Source organism: Halichoerus grypus, chromosome 6 (genome assembly GCF_964656455.1).
Source record: "Halichoerus grypus chromosome 6, mHalGry1.hap1.1, whole genome shotgun sequence".
In the NCBI taxonomy this organism is placed as follows: domain Eukaryota; kingdom Metazoa; phylum Chordata; class Mammalia; order Carnivora; family Phocidae; genus Halichoerus; species Halichoerus grypus.
Genome location: NC_135717.1, coordinates 23,246,360 through 23,269,446, shown reverse-complemented (window position 1 = coordinate 23,269,446; position 23,087 = coordinate 23,246,360). Strand labels below are relative to the sequence as shown.

At 34.9% G+C, this 23,087-nt stretch overlaps 1 protein-coding gene across 1 annotated transcript in view; it reads left to right on the top strand.

The window, feature by feature from the left end:
• LOC118549014 (phospholipid-transporting ATPase ABCA3-like) overlaps positions 1-23,087 on the top strand; it is a 176,621-nt gene that overhangs the window by 139,119 nt on the left and 14,415 nt on the right. The window contains exons 25-28 of the mRNA XM_078074026.1: positions 5,430-5,588; positions 7,781-7,966; positions 13,964-14,082; positions 14,310-14,504. Of these exons, the coding sequence (XP_077930152.1) occupies positions 5,430-5,588; positions 7,781-7,966; positions 13,964-14,082; positions 14,310-14,504 (659 nt within the window). The remainder of the gene's footprint in view (positions 1-5,429; positions 5,589-7,780; positions 7,967-13,963; positions 14,083-14,309; positions 14,505-23,087) is intronic.

Below are 23,087 nucleotides of genomic sequence, written 5' to 3'. Positions count from 1 at the left end.
GAGAAGGAAGGGAAACATGAAGGGGGGGAATCGGAGGAGGAGATGAACCATGAGTGACTATGGACTCTGAGAAACAAACTGAGGATTTTAGAGGGGAGGGAGGTGGGGGGTTGGGCTAGCCCAGTGATGGGTATTAAGGAGGGCACGTGTTGTGATGAGCTGAAATCATAAAGCTCTTGGAGGAAAACAGGGGTAAATCTTTATGACCTTGGATTAGGCAATGGATTCTTAGATAAAACACTGTAAGTACAGTAAAAGATGTATATAAATTGGATATCATCAAAATTAAAACTTTTGGGACACCCCAGAGAGCTTGCATTTCTTCTGTCACATGAGGAGACAGTGATGAATGAGGTGCCATCTATGAACTACAGAGTGCATTCTCATCAGACATTCTGAATTTGCTGTCACCTTGCTCTTGGACGTTCCAAGTTGCAGAACTGAGAGAAATAATTTTTTTTTTGCTTATAAGCTATACAGTTTATGATATTAAAAACTTTTGTTTATCAAAGGACATTATCAAGAAAGTGAAAAGAACCCTACATAAAGGAGAAGATATTTGAAAATCATAAACCTAATAAAGCTCTAATATCTAGAAAATACATGGACTCATAACTCAACAACAAAAAGATAAGAAAATAACTTTAACAGACATTCCTCTAAAAAAGATAGACAAATGGTCAACAAACACATGAAGAGATGCTCAACATTAGTAGTCATTAGGAAAATGCAAATCAAAGCAATGAGATACCACTTCACATCCATTATGATGGTGACTAAAAGAAAAACAACAGAAAATAACATGTTTTGCCAAGGATGTGGAGAAATTAGAAACCGTGTGCATTGCTAGTGGGATTGTAAAATGGTGACACTACTGTGGAAAAGAATTTGGTGGGTTTTTTTAAATGTCAGACATGGAACTACCATATGACCCAGCAACTCCTCTCTTAGGTATATATCCAAGAAAATTTAAATCAAGGACTTGAAAAGATATTTGTACACCAATGTTCATAGCATTATTCACAATAACTAAACGATGTAAACAATCTAATTGTCCATGAATAGATGAATGAATAAACAAAATGTGGTATGTATATACAATGGAGTATTATTCAGCCACAAAAAGGAATACAGTTTTTATATATGCCATATCATGAATGGAGCTTGAAAACATTATGCTAAGTGAAATAAACCAGACACAGGAGGACAAATATTGTATATTTACACTTATATGAGGTACTTACAGTTGGCAAATCCATATAGACAGAAGTAGACTAGAGATTGCCAGGGTCTGCTGGCAGGAAAACAGGGAGAGTTTAGTGGGCACAGGTTTTGTTGAGGAGAATGAAGAAATTTTGAGTATAGATAGTGGTGATAATTACATAATTTTGTGACTGTATTGTCACTGAATTGTACACTTACCAGGAGTTATAATGATAAATGTTATATATATTTCACCACAATAAAAAGATACCTGAACAGCTATATGCCAGTGATTTTTTTTTTGTAGATACATATATCTGACTCAGATATATCCTTCATTTCTAATTTGTTTTTTTTAATAAGGCACAGGTGTTGAATTTTAACAAAGATCTTTTTTCTTTTTCATTAATGAGATGATCATACAGTTTTTCTGCTTTATTTTAATGTGGTGATATTCACTAATTGTTTTTATGTTAAACCAATTCTATATTCCTGTAATAACAAAACTTGGTTGTATTATCCCTTACTATAATTTCTAGATCCAGTTTGTTAATAGTTTATAAGGGAGTTTTCTATTAATCCATGAGACAGGTCGGCCAGTAATTTTCTTTGTTATAATATTCTTAGATTTTGGTATCAACATTATGCTGGTCTCATACAAAAAGTTAAGAAATAGTCTGTTCTATTCACTATAAGTTTTTTTTTTTAATATAAGATTCTCTAAAGATTTCCATTTGAGTTTGGGGATGAATCAAGGATGCTATTTTTATATTCCACATTGTGCTGAAGGTTTTAGCCGCACAATAGGCAAGAAAATAATAAAGGTGTAAGTATTGGAAAAAGAAGAAGTAGAGCTATCATTATTTGCAGATGACCCTGTGTACACAGAAAATCTAAAATAATTACAGATATGGGGCGCCTGGATGGCTCATTTGGTTGAACATCTGACTCTTGATTTTGGCTCAGGTCATGATCTCAGGGTCATGAGATCGAGCCCCATGTTGGGCTCCATGCTGAGTGTAGATCCCGCCGAAGATTCTCTCTCTCCCTCCCTCTCTCTCTGCCCCTCTTCCCTGATCTCACTCTCTCTCTTTCTAAAAAATAAAGTAAAATAAAATAATTATAGATAACCTGTGAGAATTAATGAGTGAATTTTGCAAGGTTAGTGAATACAATTGATATTAAAAAATAGGTTTTATTTAGAAAATGAAACTCACATACCAAGGAGTAAATGTAATGATGATATGCAACATTTATGCTATCCAAGACTACAAAACTTTATGGATATTATTCTACTTGTAAAACTGGAGGAACTTATATCAGACCAATCCTCCCACACATAACAACTATAAACTATAGACAAATTTTTTAAAATTTGAAGGCACTTTACAATGACTGAAAGTAGGCAGAAACTGGAAGGGAGTTCACACTTGACATGAAAAAGCACTGTGTGAGTTTTTCATTTCTGTTGCTTTTTTCCTAAGGACAGGACATAGTTTGGAGGTATAGGATAGCTAAAACTCTGATAGAAACTTGCAATCTCAGGTTAAGAGTCAGAGCACATCATTTGAGATAACTATAGCATTCTTCGAATTAAAAGAAAGATGACGGGACCACAAAGGGTCACTCCAAAATTTCTTTATAGAATATTCCCAGACCTTTGGCTGACACCTGAATTTTGCAAGTACAAAGGAGAAATTGAAGCAGCCTAACTGGGGATAAAACAACTGAACTGATTTTTTCCGTTGCTGCCCACTGCTGGGGAAACAGTTTGATTTCAGTCAAGTTAACTGCTTGCTAAAGCAAATTCTTCAGAAGAGAATAAAAGAATCCAAAGTCTTGACAACATAAAAGTCAAAATGCCCAGAATGCAATCAGAGTTATTAGACGTATAAAGAAAGGAAAATGTGAATCATACTGAAAAAGGAAATCAATGAAACACAGATTCTTTCCTGTAATGCAGGGTAGATTTATTGGAGTAATAATAGACTCAGAAAGTCTATTAATGTAATTCACCACATTTAATACATTAATGGGGGAAACCTTGGTATATGCAAAAATCATTCAAAAAATCCAACAACGATTCATTATAGCATTTTAAAAAAGATTTTATTTATTTGAGAGAGAGAGCAAGAGCAGGAGCCAGGGGGAGGGAGAGAGGAAGAAGCAGACTTCCCGCTGAGCAGGGAGCCCAACATGCAGGGCTTGATCCCAGGACCCTGGGATCATGACCTGAGCTGAAGGCAGATGCTAAACCAACTGAGCCACACAGATACCCCCATTATAGCATTTTTAAATAACTAGGAAGAAACTTCCATAACTTGATAAAGGGCATTTATGAATATCATACACAATACTGAATCATATAAAACATTCCCTTTAAAATCAACTACACCTAAGGTCCCAGTCAATGTAGTAATAGATGAAAATAAAGGATGTGAGATTAGAAAAGAAGAAACTGAACTCATTATTCAGAGATGATGTGAAAATCAGGAAACTGTTATCAGAAATATGGAGAATATAAAGAGAGGCACACCAAAACAACAGATAGTAATTCTGCTTTTCTCTAGATCCTACAGAGAGGGTCAGTATTCAGTCATTACACACAAGATGGCCACACTGTTTATGATTGTATCCAATTTGGTTGATTGGTATTCTACTCATACTGGTCTGTACACATGCTGAACTGGAAGATAAGTATTTTTAAAGATTATCTATGCATTTACAAAACATTTTTTCTCAGTTTTTATATTCCTCCACACCCCATTCATATGGTATCCTTCAACAGTTTGTCAGCTAAGGAATCATTACTTCTTAAAAAATTTAAAAAAATTTTTTATTAATTGCATAAATTGAATTTTATTTTTGTTACATGACAAAACTGAGTCAAAACAAGTTATATTAGCATATTACTTTTCTTTATGTAGAAAGATCTTCCTCTACTCCTTAGAGGTAAGAGGATATTTATGGGGGTGCCTGGGTGGCTCAGTTGGTTAAGCATCTGCCTTTGGCTCAGGTCATGATCCCAGGGTCCTGGAATCAAGCCCCCCATCAGGCTCCCTGCTCAGCAGAGAGCCTATTTCTCCCTCTCCCTCTGCTGCTCCCCCTGCTTGTTCTCTCTCTCTTTCTCTGTCAAATAAATAAATAAATAATCTTTTAAAAGAAAAGAGGATATTTACGTATTCTGTGGGGAGAGAGGCTAAATACTTTATAACATTAGCTCCTTGTTATTTTTGGCATCTACTCTGTTGGCCAATCAATGTTCAGAATTCTTTCTGGATACTAGATTATTTGCATATACAACAATTTTACCCTCTTTGGGGCAGGTTTGGTATGACTTTACCACTTAGAGAATTTATATCTTAGGGGTGCCTGGGTGGCTCAGTCGTTAAGCGTCTGCCTTCAGTTCAGGTCATGAGCCCAGGGTCCTGGGATCGAGCCCCGCATCGGGCTCCCTGCTCAGCGGGAAGCCTGCTTCTCCCTCTCCCACTCCCCCTGCTTGTGTTCCCTCTCTCGCTGTGTCTTTCTCTGTCAAATAAATAAAGTCTTTAAAAAAAAAAAGAAAATTTATATCTTAGGAACTTCACTCATTCCCTGTCATCCTTGGTTGGCCACCTCTCTTTTGTCAAAGTGTCTTACAAATATGTTTTTTGTTCAGGCATATCATTTTATATTTATTGCTAATAATCTGAGCTCAGTCTTGAAGTCCTACAATGACCATTCATAACCTTAACCTGTAATCATGTTTCATACTCCTTCATATATATTCAACTATTATACACATTAATTTAATATTAGAGAAACCTCAGTGAGCTTTAAGCTTGGTTCTCTGAAGATGTAGCTCTCTGAAGATGTATCTCCTTTCAGCTGATAAAATATTTATCTTTCCCACTCTTGTCATACGCTAAATTTCCTACCACAACTTTGTTTCTTTATTCATCCATGTAAGATAAGAAAAAGAGAAATCATCAGTATTCATTTCCTGTTCACATCAGGTGACAGAAGACAGGTTATATGGGTATCAACTTTGCCGAGGATTTTCCAGTGCTGTAATTATCAACATAAACTATGCTACAAATATATACTTAGTGGCAAGAAATGAGAGTTTCTTGAGGATAATAATATGGCTTTGTAATTTTCTCCATTTAATTTGATTGGGGAGATTTTGTTTTCCTGGGGCAATTCATTTTGTATAAAGCGTGCTAATGTTATCTTTTTAATCACAGACAAAGAATCTGCTTTTGAAAGCCTCCTACTTAATTCAATGATGGTGTTACCCATGCATAACTTTGGGATGAGCATCAGCAAATATTATGATAACCAAGAGACAAACATTCTGTGTTCCTCAACAGACGTTCCTGCCTTCATAAACTGTAGTAAAGCAAGTGAGTATCTGGGACTCATCAGATACCACTGGCCTATTACTTATTGGATGTAAATAGCTCTACCTATATTATTTTGAATCTTCACAATAACCATCAAGTTATGTGTTGTTATACTCACTTTGAGGAAACTAAAGGTTATACAAAATTGAATAACTTACTCTTTCACACAACTTGTACAAGTTAGAGCTAAGATTCAAAACTGTAGCATAATGCATTTTCTTATGGGATAGAATCTCTGCAGATGAATGGATAAAGAAAATGTGATATATATTTATGCATATATGCATATACATACACATATACGCAATGGAATATTATTCAGTCATAAAAAAAGAAGGCAATCTTGCCATTTGCAACAACATGGATAGACTTTGAGGTCATTATGCTAAGTGAAATAAGTCAGACAGAGAAAAACAAATACCATATGATCTCACTTATATGTGGAATCTAAAAAGAAAAACTGAACTCCTAGAGAACAGATTGGTGGTTGCCAGAGACGGGGGATTGGGGATAGGTGAAATGGATGAAGGGGATCAAAAGGTACAAACTACCAGCTATAAAATGAATTAGTGATGGTTAACTATAGCATTGTGACTATAGTTAATCACAAGAAAAAACATACCAATATCGAATCATTATGGTATATACTCAAACTAATATAATGTCTGTATGTCAATTATATCTCAATTTAAAGAGACGTAATAAAAAATAAACATAAAAAAGATAAAAAAGATATAAACCTACAGATTCAAGAAACTGAATAAACTCCAAATAGGTTAAAACCAAAGAAGCCATGCCAAGAGACATCATCAAACCTTGAAAACCAAAAATAACAAAAACATCTTGAACATAATAAAATAAATAAAATTAAATTTTAATTTTAAAAAAAGAAACACATCTTGAAAGCAGATACAGAAAAATAATACATTATCTATAAAGGAGAAACAATTCCCCTAATTTATAGATTTCTCATCAGAAACCATGAAGGCCAGACCAGTAGCACAACATAATTTTCAAGTGCTGAAATAAAAAAGTTGCCAACTCAAAATTCTATATACCTAGAAAATTCTATATCCTTCTGGATGAAGGGGAAATGATGACATTTTTAAGTGAAGGCAAATCTACAGGAATTTGTCACCAGTAGAAACTCTAAAAGAATGGCTAACAAAAGTTCTGTAAACATAAATGAAATGATAAAAGAGGAATTTTGGAACAACAAAGAGTAAAAATATGAATGAATACAATATATTGTCTCCTCTTGAGTTTGACAGTTAAAGCAAAAATAATAACATTGTCTGATAATGTTCTCAATGTATATAGAGGAAATATTTAAGACAATTATAAATTATAAATGGAGATGTTAAAGAGATATAAATCATAGAAAGTCCTCTATCCTTCACTCAAACTGGTAAAAGGAAGACACCAACCAACTGAGCCACCCAGGTGCCCCTATGTAGGTATCTTTAATTTGTAAAAATTTATTGAGTCCTACACTTGGGTGAATTTCTATATATGTACATAGTATGTAAAAAAAAAGTATGTGAATTTCTATATATGTACATAGTATGTTAATAAAAAGTTTTTTAACAGTGAAAAGGGGAGAGTTGATCATCTTCACCTTCCTGATGAGCCTACTATTTTCATAACCATGAATTTAGAACCTTGTAATTATTACCTTTTTCACATAAGTGATTGAAAAAATGTCAGCTGTTGAGCACTTCCAACTTAGTTTAAATGTTAGTATTCCCTTATAGGTGAGAGTGTTTGCATATGTAGCATATTCCAGGTGATTCTACTGCCACTGCTCCACACTTTCAGAACCACCATCTGAAGTATTTTCAAAGGACGCATATTTTGGGGCAAGGGGAGCCTCTGTTGCTACCCAGTACTCTGATTAGTGTGAACAGGCATTCACTCAAATGTTCTGGCTATATGGTACCGTGTTGGTAATGGATGCCTAGAACTATAGCAAGACAAAATTCATGGAATTAAAGGATCTTAAAGGATCTTGAAGATATCTTGCATGACATACAAAGTCATCAAACATACCATTAAATATAGTATTTTGTGCTTATTTGATAACCATTCTATTTGATTCTATAGTACTTCTAGTTTGTTGACTTCTTAGAGTTTTCTCATTGAATTAATTTTTTAAAGTAAACCTATATCTTTTTCTTTGTCATTGACATCAGTAACTCAGATGAATGTATATAGTTTGGAAAAAGATGCAATAGGAAGATTTTTAGTTGCGATGGCTGTTACGGGATTTATTTTCTTCCTCTTGATTTTCCTTTTGGAGACCACCTCATGGAAAGTGAGAACCTTTGTGTTTCGCTATATTTTCTTTGGTATCTACAAGAAATTTAATAAGGTAAGTAGCTGGCTATGGCTCTTGGAGATATCTCTAAGACCAAAAACATGTCTCTACACATGCCTAACTCCATTATTGAATATAGGAATATAAATCAATCTATGTTGATTGAGATCCATATGAATCAGAGATCTTCATCTTAATTTGAACTTTGTGGTTTCTAAACATTACGGCCTCCACCAGTCAAAATATGATATTTTTGATGTAATGTTCCATGATTCATTGTTTTCGTATAGCACCCAGTGCTCCATGCAATATGTGCCCTCCTTAATACCCATCACCGGGGATAAAAACTAATGATGTACTGTATGGTGACTAACATAACATATAAAATAAAATAAAATAAATAAAATAAAATATAAACACAAAAGTAATTAATTTTCAGTTAAAAAAACAAAAAACACGATATTTTTTATAGTTTGATTATAATAGAAAGCTTTCTTTTGAACATCTCTTGTATCAGAAGGCCACTCCCTCCCCAAAGTGCTCATGCACCCTAATTTGGCCCCTGGATATTTAACAAACTCCCAGGTGGTATTGATTCTGCCAGCCCATAGAATGCACATTTAATAGTAAGGCTCTATAGCAGTTGCTCTCAAAATCTGGCATTTACCAGATTCTCCTGGAAGTCTTCTTAAAATATAAGTTGCTGGTGTCTGTCCCATGAGTTGCTGATTTTGTGGACCTTAAGTAGGGCCTGAACTTGCATTTGTAATACATCTCAAGTGATGCTTCTGCTGCTCCTTCATGCTTTGAGAACCACTGTATGAAGTATTTTCAGAAGAAAGAATATTTTGAGGCAAAAAGGAGCCTCTCTGTTACCAAAATAGATGAAATTGCATGACTGTCCCATAAGCTTAGACTTCCAATCCAAATTCTTACCATGCCAATCTGGTCTTTCTTCACAGTTCCCAGTACAGGTCTGACTCCATAGGTAATCAGGATAATGTGCATGAGTAAGGTGTGAATGATAGCACTAACGGAGGCATGAAAGGCAGGGAATATCCAAGATGTGCCTCCAGAAGTGGGGAAGATGCTGAGCAAAGGCCCAGCTCTGGTGTCATCAGTAGAGCCAGCACCTGGTGTCCAGATCTTATGAGTGTCTCCTATTCAGCTGAGCTATTAGTCTGCAAGATTATGTAGGGAATTTCTCAATGGGTAGGAAGAGCCCAGGAACTGGAGGGTTAGGTCAAATGAGCAAGAAAACAGCTGGTTAGCACCAGCAAAGTCCAACACCCAAGGCTGAGGTCATACATTCTGAAGATATGTCTCAGGCACCTACTGTGTACCTGGTATCACACTAGGTGTTGGACAGGACTCAGATTCCTGGGAGGGGTCCAGGAGGAACAAACAGATTCCCAGATTTGGAAGAGAGGGTAAATGAGACCTCCATAGAGATGCAAGAGAAAGGGTCTCAGGACAGGGACCAAATCAGAGCTCAGACAAATACAATCCAAAAAATATGTGCTCTAATAAACAGAAACTCAAAATGCTAGAAATGCCTCTAGGTGTCACCAAACCAAGCTTTAGGCATTGGGTGACACTTGAGAAAGTGAGTCCAAGGCATAGAGGTCAACTTATGCACAGACAAGGAGTTGGAAAACATTAAAGGAGCTATTCAGCATGTCTGGAGCCAAGTTCAGGTGTTGGCAGGCAGGACAAGATGACTGCAAAAAGTGATAGGAGCCAAGGCAGGAAAGACCTCCAATGTGTCATGCTAAGGATCCTGAACTTCATTCTGAGGGCAATCAAGAGTTGTGGGAATGAGGAATTCAATGGCAAAATTATATGGACTTGGGATTTTCTTTGGGGTAAAGTTTGTAATAAGAGTTTCAAATTATATGACTTTGGAGTCTGCAGGTTTTCTATTATTTCTATTTCTATTCTTTTCTTATTTTGTACTTTTCAAGTAATGTGCCAGTTTCATCTAAACCATCAAATGTATTGACAAAAATCTTTTCACAATATCCTTTTGTTTTGTTCTTAATATCTGTTGGTAGTTTGTGGTTTTTCTGCCCCCCTCAAACCTTGTTTCCTTGATTACTCTTGCTAGGGATTTAACCAGTTTTATTCATCTCTTTCAAGAACCAACTTTTGAATTTTTTACTTCTCTATGTTTTGTTTTCTATTTCATTGATTTATTTTCTTACCTTTATTTTTCTGTCCTGCTGTCTTGTGAGGCCATAATAACATTGAGAATAATAGCTATAAATAATGTTACAAAACAGAAAAATTACAGATGAATCATGCTTATGGACATAGAGGCAAAAATCCTTCACAAAAATGTTAGGTTGAATTCATCACGTGGTAAGTTTTATTATAGGAATGTAAGGATAGTGTAACACTTTTTAAAAAATTTTTTATTTAAATTCAATTTAGTTAACAGATAGTGTAACACTTTAAAATCAATCACCATACTAATAAAACATAATTCACTATATTAATAAGAAAAATCAGAAAAACAATTATAATCCTGAGAGATTCAGAAAAAAGATTTGATAAAATTAAATTTCTTATAAAATTCTTCAGCAAAACAAAAACAGAAAGGAACTTCCTTAATATGGTAAAAAGTAACCACAAAAAAAACTACATCAAATAACATGATTATTTTTTTAAGATTTTATTTATTTATGTGACAGAGAGAGAGAGAGCACAAGCAGGTGGAGTGGCAGGCAGAGGGAGAGGGAGAAGCAGGCTTTCTGCTGAGCAGGAAGCCCGATGTAGGGCTCAATCCCAGAACCCTGGGATCATGACCCAATTTGAAGGCAGATACTTAACCGACTGAGCCACCCAGGTGCCCCCAAATAACATAATTAACGCAAATTCTTGAAAGCTTTCCTTCTGAGTTCTCAAGTAAGACAAGAGTGCCTGCTAGTACCATTTTTTTTTAATTTAGGTATAGTTGGCACAAATGTTACATTAGTTTCAAGTGTCAACATGGTAATTTGACAAGTTTATATGTTATGCTCTGCTTACCATAAGTGTAGCTACCATCTGTCACCATACAACACTATTGCAATACCATTAACTGTATTCCCTATGCTATACCTTTTATTCCCTTTTATTCCATTTTTCAATTCCATTTTTATACAACAGTTTACTACAGGTCTTAGTGCAATAGGACAAGAAAAAGAAATGATAGGCATAAAATTGTAAAAAAATTTTAAAATTCATTATTTACAAATGACAGGATTGTGTACATAGATAAAGGAATGAAATGTTAAAATTAATATTGCTAAATAAAAAGTCTGTATAGAAAAATCAGTTATATATCTATATATAAGCCACAAACAAGTGAAATGAAAAATGATGCTATTTGAATAACATAAAAAGAAAAAAATATCTAGGAATAAATCTAACAGAATTTATGCAAGACCTTTATATGGAAAAGTACAAAACAGTATTGAGAGATTAAAGAAGACATATAAATGAAGGAATATACCATGTTCTTGCTTTGTAAAACCCAATATTGGGAAAATGACAGTTTTCTCCCAAATTGATCCAAAGAATCAAAGCAGTTCCAATCAAAATGCTAGTGGGTATTTTTGTGTATGCATGTTTGTGTATGGAAAATGATCAGCTGATTCTAAAGTTTGCATGGAAATGCAAAATGCCAAGGATAGCTAAGGAAATGTTGAAGAAGAATAAAAGTGGTAGACTAATACTACCATATGTAGGTATTTTTTAATAAACTATAGCAACTAAGACAGACAAATAAAACAATGTATTAGAAAAAAATAATTTTCCATAAAGTGTGGTTATTTGTAGTAGCTTGGAATTTTCTTTTTTGAAATGCAAGTTCTTGGGCCCCACCCCAGACCTACTGAATCAGAAGCTTTTGGGTTGGAACCCAACATTTTGTGTTTTATAAGCCATCCAGCTGATTCTGGTACATGCTAAAATTCGAGAACAAATGGAATAGAATGTCTGGAAATAGATGCACAAATATGTGGTCACCTGATATATGACAACATTGACACATAATGCAGTGGAGAAAGGATGTTCTTTTCAATTAATTGTGCTGATCCAGTTGAATATCCACATGGAGAATAATGAACTTGACTCCTGTCTTACTCCATTTGTAGATTTACAACTTTTCTGTAGATCTAAATGTGAAAGGCAAAATAATAAAGCTTTTAGAACAAAAACATAGCAAATACCTTCATGATGGTGAGGGCATCATTATCAAAAGACATCAAGTGAGTGAAAAGGCAAGTCACCAAGTGGAAAAAAGATTTTTGAATTGCAAATCAGTAAGAAAAAGACAGACAACCCAATTTGATAATGGGCAAAAGACTTGGGACACTGACTTTACAAAAAAGAATATCCAAATATCCAATAAATATATGTAAAAATTCACAACATTAGTAGTCATCAGTAAATGCAAGTTAAAGCCACTGAAGGACACCACAACATACTCATAAAAATACTAAGTGCTGAGGCTGCAGAATGACTGGAAGTCTCAAACACTGATGTTGGGAATATAAACTGATAACCCTTTAGAAAACTACCTGGCATTACCTTCTAAAGTATTATCTTCATATGCTTATGAAAATGAGCACACACTGAGACCCAGAACCTCCCATTCTAGGTATAAATCCAACAGAAATGCTCGTAATGTTCACCAAAAGACATTTACAAGAATGTTAACACAGCATTATTCATAATAGAGCCCATTAAAAAAAAGAGAAAGAAGCAGACCACATGTCTGTCAGTCATATAATGGACATTAGGGGAAGGAAGGGAAAATTGAAGGGGGGGAATCAGATGGGAAGACAAACCATGAAAAACTATGGACTCTGGGAACCAATCTGAGAGGGGCGGAGGGTGTGGGGATGGGTTAGCCCGGTGATGGGTATTAAGGAGGGCACGTGTTGTAATGAGTACTGGGTGTTATACGCAAATAATGAATCATGGAACACTACATCAAAAACTAATGATGTACTGTTTGGTGGCTAACATAACATAATAAAAGAAATGTCTATTCTCACAACAGAATATAGCAATGAAAAGAAATAGGCTATAACTCATATGCAACAGCATGGAATAAAAACACAAATATAATATGTCCTAAAGAAGCCAGACACAGAAAAGTATATAAAGTAGAATTCCGTTAAGAGAGAGAGAAAGAAAGAGGCAGTTACACAAATATGTTCACCTTGTGAAAAGTCATTAAGATGCAGATTTATGATTTATGTACTTCTCTGGATATATGTTATGCTTTAAAAGTTTAGACTAAAAGTGGCATTAAAATTATTCAACATATTTTGCACTAAACTACAGTAAAATCTGTAGTTCCTAGAATTGAACCAATGTCAATTTTTTCATTTTGACCAGTGTACCATGACTAAGTAAGGTGTTAACATTAGAAGGCTAAAATGCATACTGGAATTATACTGTGCTTGTACTTGTTTATAAATAAAATTTTTTTCAAAACAGAAAGTTTAAAATTAAAAAAGAGTGATGGACAAGTCTTAAGAGTATTCTTTCATATTCTTTTCACCATGTGGAATGCCCTGCCCTTTTTTCTCCCTTCCCCATTATAAGTCTCCCGATTAACTCCTATTTATTTTTTTTAAATTGTTTATTTACTATGAAATGGTCCCTGGATTGCACTCTTCCTCTCAGAAGAGAAAGAGTTAATCTTCCCTCTTCTTAGCTCTATTGGTATCTTATAAAATAAATATTACTAGCAAATAATATTTGGTTATAATTTATAATGTTTGTTGTGATTCCAGTTTTTGATGAAGTATCCATTTTGATAGGAACAAGCTACTTGCTCATGGATAGGAGTATAGTTTTTAAACTTTGAAAATAGAGGATGTTTATAAATGACAGTGTGATATGTATGTAGGAAGTCTTTTGGGAATGATTTGAACTTTCTGTTTTGACATCTTTGAGATTATCCCCCAGTTAAGCCTTCCTGAAGCCAACCAGTTATCTAGACCAGATGTCTAAGGGATATCCATCTCTCTGATGCTGTTTTTGAAAATATAGGATATAGTGTCCACAGAATTATCTGGGGAATCTGAAAATGATGATGTACAATATGAGAGAAACAGAATCCTGGAGCAGCCTCAGGAATTGCTGAATTTCACAGTACTTATTAAGGAACTCACAAAGGTAATATTATTCAATGGCCAACTTATGATTTCATTCCTATTAAAGAGCATGTCATTAGCATCAAGGGCTCACTGTGGTCTCCTGAGTCTATGTGTATTATTCCAATAGAGTAGAAGAGTTTTTGTGAAGCTGTCTGAGGTCCATAGTGGTCCATAGGGGTCTGATGTATTTTTTGAATTTAACCTATAAATATCCTTTGCTATATTGTGTTTTCTGTATTTTTTAAGATATATTTTACATGTCCAGCTGTTTTGGCTGTCAGAAATATCTCCCTTGGAATCCAAAAGGAGGAATGTTTTGGACTGCTTGGATTAAATGGAGCTGGAAAAACTACTACCTTCGAAATATTGACAGGAGAGGAGACTGCTACCTCTGGGGATGTGTTCATTGAGAATTTAAGTATCACCAAAAATCTTCTAGAGGTAAGACACGATTAATATCTGAGATGTGAGTAGCATGATTACTTGGGGGAGAGGTAAGAGGCAAGTAGTGGAAGGTGATAGGTAGGAATCCTGGCAGGTATTGATATTGATACTGTTGACTCAGCCAGTGGATTTCAGAGAGAGAAATACATTTTTGAGGGGAAGTGATATGATAATAAGAGCAGCCTTACTCTGAGAATCTAAGGCAAGAGTGTCTTTACTGTTCTTTGAAACTACTGGAGAGCAAGATGGTGGAATAGGAGGCTCCTGACTTTCCCTCCTTCCATGGATACACTGAATAAACAGTTACACAAGGATCATTTCCCTCAGAGAAATCCAGAAATGAATTGGGAGATTCCTACACATCATACAATTGAGGAAATACATCAAAAAGGATAGGGTAAGCTGGAACACATTCACTCTGTAAACCCCACCCACAACACAGTGTCTTACATTCAGGAGGGACTCCCCAACTCCTAGCTTCTCCGTGAGCACTGAAAGGTTTAAACCATACATGTAGCTCCTCAATTTTTATGGCTGCCACCCAAGGGACTGGTTCCCAAATCTCCTAGCTCTGGGGGCTGACAGGATGGCTCAGCTCAAAGCAAGTAGGCCAACATACCCAGCTCCCAGTTTCTTGCCAGAAGGGGCTAGACTACATATCTAACATTCCAACAAAAGTTGAACTTCAAACTAATCTGCATCTGGGAACTAATGGGGCAGGCAATTAGTAATCTTCCAGGAGCCTGAATGGGCTTCTGGGCACTTCCTCAGCTTTCAGGGCACTGATGGGATTTGATACACCCTAATCTCCTAGGGTCACTAACATAAGTGATGGTTTGGACAAGCACAAAGTTTTAAGAGGTTTGGAGAATCCCTAGCCAGGTGATTTCTTCTCCTACATGAGGCCAACTTGTCTAGGCTGGGAGAGTTGGTTTTTTTATTTAATGTGCATAATCCAATAGAGAGAGTCAGGAAGAATGAAGAGACAGTGAAATATATTCTAAACAAAAGAGCAAGGTAAATCTCTAGAAAAAGACCCTAATGAGATAGGTGATTTATCTGACAGAGAATTCAAAGCAGTGATTGTAAGTATGCTAACCAAGTTCAGGACAGCAATGTCTGAACTAAATGAGAATTTCAACAAAGAGAAAATGCATAAAAGTATCAAACAGAAATCATGTATCTGAAGGATCCAACAACTGAACTGAAAAATTCAATAGAGGAATTCAACAGTGGACTACATCAAGCAGAAGAAAGGGTGAGAAACCTCAAAGACAGGTCATTGGAAATCCTCTAATCAGAGAAAAAGGAAAAGGAATGAAAAAAGTGAAGATAGCATAAGAATCATAAGGGACACTATCAGGAAGACAAAATATGCATTATGGAAATCTAAGAAGGAAGAGAGAGAGAAAGGAGCAGAAAGCTTAATAAAAAAAAAACATGGATAAAAACCACAAAACTGGGGAAAGACATACACATCAGATCTAGAAGATCAAAAGCAGTAAAAAAAATAAAAGGTGCATCCAAAGAAACCCACACTGAGACACATAATCAAATTATAAAAAGTTAAAGACACATAATCAAATTATAAAAAGTTAAAGACAGAGAATTTTGCGAGTAGCAAGAGAAAAGTGACTTGTTACATACAAGAGAACCCCCATTAATGATCAGAAAATTGTTCAGCAGAAACAGGCTATAAGTGGGATGATATAGTCAAAGGGCTGAAAGACAAAAATTGCCAACCAAGAGTACTATACCCAGCAAATATGTACTTCAAGAATATAGGGGAGATAAAGACTTTCTGAGGGAGTTTATCACCACTAGAACAGTCTTACCAAAAAAATGCTAAAAAGAGTTTGTCAAGTTAAATGAAAAGACACTGCACAATATGAGAGCCTAACAAAATATGAAGCTCACTGATAAACATAAATTCATAGATAAAACCAGAAATGTTTTACTATATTGGTGGTGGGTAAATTGCTTTTAATTGTACTATAAAAGTTAAAAGAAAAAAGTATTTAAACAACTATAACTAAATTATGTTAATGGATGTATAATACAAGATAGATAGATATAAATTGTGACATAAATAGCATATAATGTGGAAGAAAAAGAGAGAAAAGCAGAGAATTTAAGTTGTTAAAAAGAGCTTAAAAGAGACTGTTATAAAACATTTTGTGTAAGCCCCTTGGTAACCACAAAGAAAATAAGAAGTTACATTAAAGAAAAGGAAAAGGAATTAACACCTATCAATCAATCAATCAAAAAGCAACAACAATGACACACAAAGGAATACAGCAAGAGAGAAAAAGAGGGACAAAAGAACTATAAGACAAACAAAAAACAGTTAACAAAATGGCAATAATAAATCCTTCCCTATCAGTAAGTCTCAGCAGACCAAACTCTTCCCAAGAAAAGAAACAGGCTGAATGGATAAATAATTAAGATCTAACTATGATCTTATTAATTCTTTCAAAGAACCAGCTTCTAGTTTCATTGATCTGTTTCAGTTTTTCTTGTTTCTACTTCATTGATTTCTGCTCTAATCATTATTATTTCTCCTCTCCTGCTTGGTTTAGGCTTTATTTGCTGTTCTTTGTCTAGGTCCTTTAGGTGTAAGGTTAACTCATGCATTTGGAATTTTTTGAGAGAGGCTTGGATGGCTATGTATTTTCCTCTTAGGACCACCTCACTCATACGTGGAACATAAGGAATAGTGCAGAGGACAATAGGGGAAGGGAGGGAAAACTGAATGGGAAAAAATCAGAGACAGAGACAAACCATATGAGACTCTTGACTTTGGGAAATAAACTTAGGGTTGTGGAAAGGGAGGTGGGTGGGGGGATGGGGCACATGGGTTATTGGAATTAAAGAGGGCACATGATATGATGAGCACTGGGTGTTATATTCAACTAATGAATCATTGAACATTATATCAAAAACTAACTATACCTTGGCTAATTGAATTTAAATTTTAAAAAAAAGAAAAAAGAGAAAATGGAAAAAAAAGATCCAACTATGATATGTCTACAAAAAACTCATTTTAGATTCAAGGATACACATTGGCTGAAAGTGAAGTTATGGAAACATATTTTATACAAATGGTAAGCAAAAGAAAGCAGGGATGACTATACTTTATCAGACAAAGTAGACTAATTAAAACTGTCGGGAGACACTAATGATAAAAAGTGTCAATTCAATAGGAGGATATAACAATTGTAAATATATATGCACCCAACATCAGAACACCTAAGTATATGAGCAAATATCAATAGATCTGAAAGGAGAAACTGATACAATAATAACAGGAAACCTCAGTAATGGATAGAACATCCAGACAGAAAATCAATAAAGAGTGAATTTGACCAGCACTATATATCAAATGGACCTAACAAACAGAACTTTTAACCTAACAGCAGAAGAATATACATTCTATTCAAGCACACAAGGAATATGTTAGATGACATGTTCGGATGACATGTTAGGTCACAAAACAAGTCTTAACAATTTAAAAAAGATACTGATGTGGTAAACTTTATATCAGTGCCCCCCAAAATAGAATTATCATATGCTCTAGAAATTCCACTTCTGGCTATATAAAATCCAAACAGACCAATAATGATTAAGGAAATTGTAGTAGTAATCAAACCTTCTCTAAGAAATAAAAGCCCAGGACCAGATGATTTCAATGGTGAATTCTACCAAATATTTAAAGAATTAATGCCAATTATTCCCAAAATCTGCCAAAAAATTGAAGAGAACACTTTCAAACTCATTTTACAAAGTCAACATTATTCTCATACCAAAGCCCAGATAAGGACACTACAATAAAAGGAAACTACAGACCAATATCACTGATGAATATAGATGCAAATATTCTCAACAAAATACTACCAAACTGAATTCAACAGTGCAGTTCAAGCATCATACACGCATATCAAGTGGGATTCATCCTTGAGATGCAAGGATAGTTCAACAAATATAAATCAATAAATGTGATCTACTACCTTAATAGAATAAAAGGTTAAAATCACATGATCATTTCAAAAGGTGCTAAGAAAGCATCTCATGATGAATGCAAAGTGGTATTTCATTGTAGTTTTGATTTGCATCTTTTCTTGCTTATTGGCCATTTGTTTATATTCTTTGAAGAAATGTCTATTCAAGTCCTTTACCCATTTTTTAACCAGGCTGTTGTTTTTTGTTGTTGAATTTTAGATGTTCTCTATAAGTCCCAGATATTAATGTCTTATGGGATATATAATTTGTAGTTTCTTTCTCCCATTCTGTGTGTTGCATTTTTACTTTGTTGATAGTGTTTTTTTGAGGCACAGATTTTTAAATTTTCATGAAGTCCAATTTGTCTGTTTTTTCTTTTTTTGCTTTTGGTGTCATATTTAAGAAATCACTGCCAAATCCAATGTTGTAAAGCATTGGACCTTGCCCTCCCCCCCCCCCCTTAGTCTGTTTAGCTAGAGGTTTGTCAATTTTGTTGATCTTTTCAAAGAACCAACTTTTGGTTTCATTGATGTTTTTCATTGTTTTTCTTTTCTCTATTTCATTTATCTCTGTTTTGCTCTATTATTTCCTTCCTTCTGCTAGCTGTGTGTTTAGTTTCTTCTTTTTCTGTTTCCTTGAATTGTAAAGTTAGATTATGGATTTGATATATTATTTTTTAGTGTAAGTGTTTAAAGCTATAATTTGCCCCTTAAGCAATGTTTCCAATGAGCCATATAAGTTTTGGTATGTTTTGTTTTCATTTTCATTCATCTCTATGTATTTTCTAACATTCTTTGTGATTTCTTCTTTGATCCCTTGTTTAAAAAGGTGTTGTTAAATTTCTATAAATTTATGAATTTTCTAGTTTTATTTTTATTTTATTTTATTTTTTCATTTTTAACTTCTTCACATTGTGGTTGAATAGTATTGAGTATGATATCTTTTTAGATACATGGAGACAATTTATGGCCTAACATATGTTCCATCCTGGAAAATGTCCCATGTGCACTACTACATCAAAAACTAATGATGTACTATATGTTGGCTAACTGAACATAATAAAAAATAAAATAAATAAAATAAAAAAGGAAAGAATATATATGCTGTTGTTGTTGGGTAGAGTGTTCTGTATGTTTGCTAAATCTAGTTGGTTGGTTGTGTTTTCAAGTCCTCAATTTACTTACTTATCTTCCGTCTGGTTTTCTATCAGTCACTAAGAGTGGGTATTGAGGTATTGAAACTATTATTGTAGAACTATTTCTCCCTTCAATTCTATCAATTTTTTGCACCATATATTTTATGATATGTTATTAGATGCATAGATATTTATAATTGTATTTTTTTTTCTGCATTGAAACTTTTACCAATATATCATGTCCTTCCTTGTCTCTTGTATTTTTTTAAGTCTATTTAGTCTGATATTAGTATAGTTAGCCTGCCCTTTTGGTTACTATTTGCATGGGATATCTTTTTCCATCCTTTTACTTTCAATGTATTTGTATCCTTGGATCTAAAGTGAGTACCTTGTAGACAGCACATAGTTGGATCACGTGTATTTTTTTTTTTTTTTTAGAGGGAGAGTGCGAGTTGGGGGAGGGGACAGGGAGAGGGAAAGAGAGAATCTCAAGCAGGCTGCATGCCCGGTGTGAAGCCCAGTGCGGGGCTCAATCCCACGATGCTGAGATCATGACCTGAGCTGAAATCAGGAGCCAGACACTTAACAGACTGAGCCACCCAGATGCTCCTGGATCATGTGTATTTAATAATTCTGCCAATCTCTGTCTTTTGATTGGAGACTTTAATCATATACATTTGAAGTAATTCCTAATAAGAAGGGACTAACTTCTTTCCTTTTGCTGTTTTCTATATGCCCTATTGCTGTTTTGTCCCTCATTTCTTGCATTACAGTCTTCTTTTGCATTTAGTTGATTTTTTACAGTGAAATGTTTAAATTCCTTTCTCATATCCTTTTGTCCATGTTCTATACATATTTAAATATCTTAAATGTGTAACACTCTAATTTGTATTTATACCAGCATAACTTGAATAACACACAAAAACTGCTCCTTTATAGCTCTGTCCCTACCCCTTTTGTTTGTTGATGTCACAAAATTATATCTTTATACATTGTATGAACAAAAACATGAAATAATAATTCTTTCAAATGAATTAGTCTCTTCAATTATATAGAGAATAAAATGTGGAGTAAAAAAACCCAGAGTTATAATAATATGTGTATTATTTTCTTAAATCATTTAGAAAAAGTCAAGTTACAAACTTTTGTTACAATATTTGCTCTTATTAATAATAATTGCCCATATATTTTCCTTAATTGAGATCTTTATTTCTTCATACTGCTTTGAGTTATACACTACTGTCCTTTTATTTCGCCATTCAGGACTCTCTTTAGCATTTCTTGTAGGGCAGATCTAGTATTAATGAACTCTCTTAAATTTTGCACTTAGCAAAAACTTAGCACTTTTAATATTTTGGCCTACTGCTTTCTTCTTCTTCTTTTTAAGATTTTATTTATTTATTTGAGGGGGAGAAAGAGAGAGAGAGCATGAGTTGAGGGGGAGGGGGAGAGGGAGAGGGAGAAGCAGACTCCCCACTGAACAGGGAGCCTAATGCGGGGGCTTGATCCCAGGACCCTGGGATCATGACCTGAGCTGAAGGCAGACGCTTAACTGACTGAGCCACCCAGACACCCCTGGCCCACTGCTTTGTGACCTACGAGGTTTGTAATGAGAAATCTGTTTATGATCTTATTGAGGATCCCATGTCTCTTCTTTAAGATTCTCTCTTTGTCTTTGGTTTCAGAAAGTTTGATTTTAATGCATCTTGGTGTGGGTTCATCTTGTTTGGAGTTCATTGGGCTTCTTGATTGTTCATATGCATGTCTTTCATTGAATTTGGGAAGTTTTTAGTCATCATTTCTTCAACTATTCTCTCTGTTCCTTTATCACTCTTTTTTCTGAGACCCTAACAATGCAGTTCATCCACTTGATAGTGTCCCACAGGTTTCACAGACTCCATCCACTTTTCTTTAATCTTTTTTCTTTTTGTTTCGTGGGCTCAGTAATTTCCATTATACTATCTTTTTGTTTCCTGATTCTTTCTTCTGCCTACTCAAAATTGCCTTTGAATCCCTCCAGTGAATTTTTCACTTCAGTTATTATACTTAATAGTTCTAGAATTTCTTTTAGTTTCTCTTTATATTTTCTACCTCTTTACTGATAATTTCCATTATGTTTATACATTGTTTTCTTGACTTTCTCCATGTCTTCCTTTAGTTCTTTGACCATCTTTAAGAAAGTAGTTTTAGAGTCTTTGTGTAACAGACCTATCATCAGGTCTTACTCAGGGACAGCATCTATTGACTTATTTTCTTCCTTTGAATGGGCTCTACTTTCCTGTTTGTGAAAGAAGCAGCAATAAGCAATCAGAATACAGGTGCCCAATATTTGGAGGACAGGATTCCTTTAGCCCAGCCAGCTCCCCCAGGAACATGTGCACAGATGCTACAATAGTGCTAGGAATAGAGGATGGTAGGTGCTAGTGTGCTAAAAGCTGGAATTGATTAAAATTAACTACAATTTACAGTCCAAATCTTCCCTTGGAATTTCCAAGCTTTCAATAGACTCCAGGGTTCCAAAACAGTTCTATCAGTCAGATTCTGCCAGTGTAATTGTTGTCTAGGTGGGGAGATAAATTGGAGCTTCCTACTCTGCCATCTTCCCAGAATCTGCTGAATCTGTGTTTTTTTTTATATTGTTATGAGTTAATTACTCATAACATTTATGAATTGTTCTTAATTACTCATTTTTAAAATTATTTTATTTAAGAAATTTTTTTTATCTGTTCAGTTAGCCAACATATAGTACATCATTAGTTTTTGATGTAGTTGTGTATCATTAGTTGTGTATAACACTGAGTGCTCACCACAACACATGCCTTCCTCAGTACCCATCACTGAGTTACCCCATCCTCCCACCCTCCTCCCTTCTGTAACCCTCAGTTTGTTTCCTGGAGTCCAGAGTCTCTCATGGTTTATCTCCCTCTCTGATTTCTTCCCATTCAGTTCCCCCCCCCTTCCCCTGTGGTCCTCTGCACTATTCCTTATATTCCACATATGAATGAAACCATATGATAATTGTCTTTCTCTACTTGACTTATTTCACTTAGCATAATCCCCTCCAGTTCCGTCCATGTCGATGCAAATGGTAGGTATTCATCCTTTCTGATGGCTAAGTAATATTCCATTGTATTTATGAACCACATCTTCTTTATCCATTCATCCACTGAAGGACATCTCAGCTCCTTCCACACTTTGGCTATTGTGGACATTGCTGCAATGAACATCCGGGTGCATGTGCCCCTTCTTTTCACTACATCTGTATCTTTGGGATAAATACCTAGTAGTGCAATTGCTGGGTCATAGGGTAGCTTTATTTTTAACTTCTTGAGGAACCTCCATATTGTTTTCCAGAGTGGTTGTACCAGCTTGCATTCCTACCAACAGTGTAAGCGGGTTCTCCTTTCTCCACATCCTCACCAACACTTGTTGTTTCCTGTCTTGTT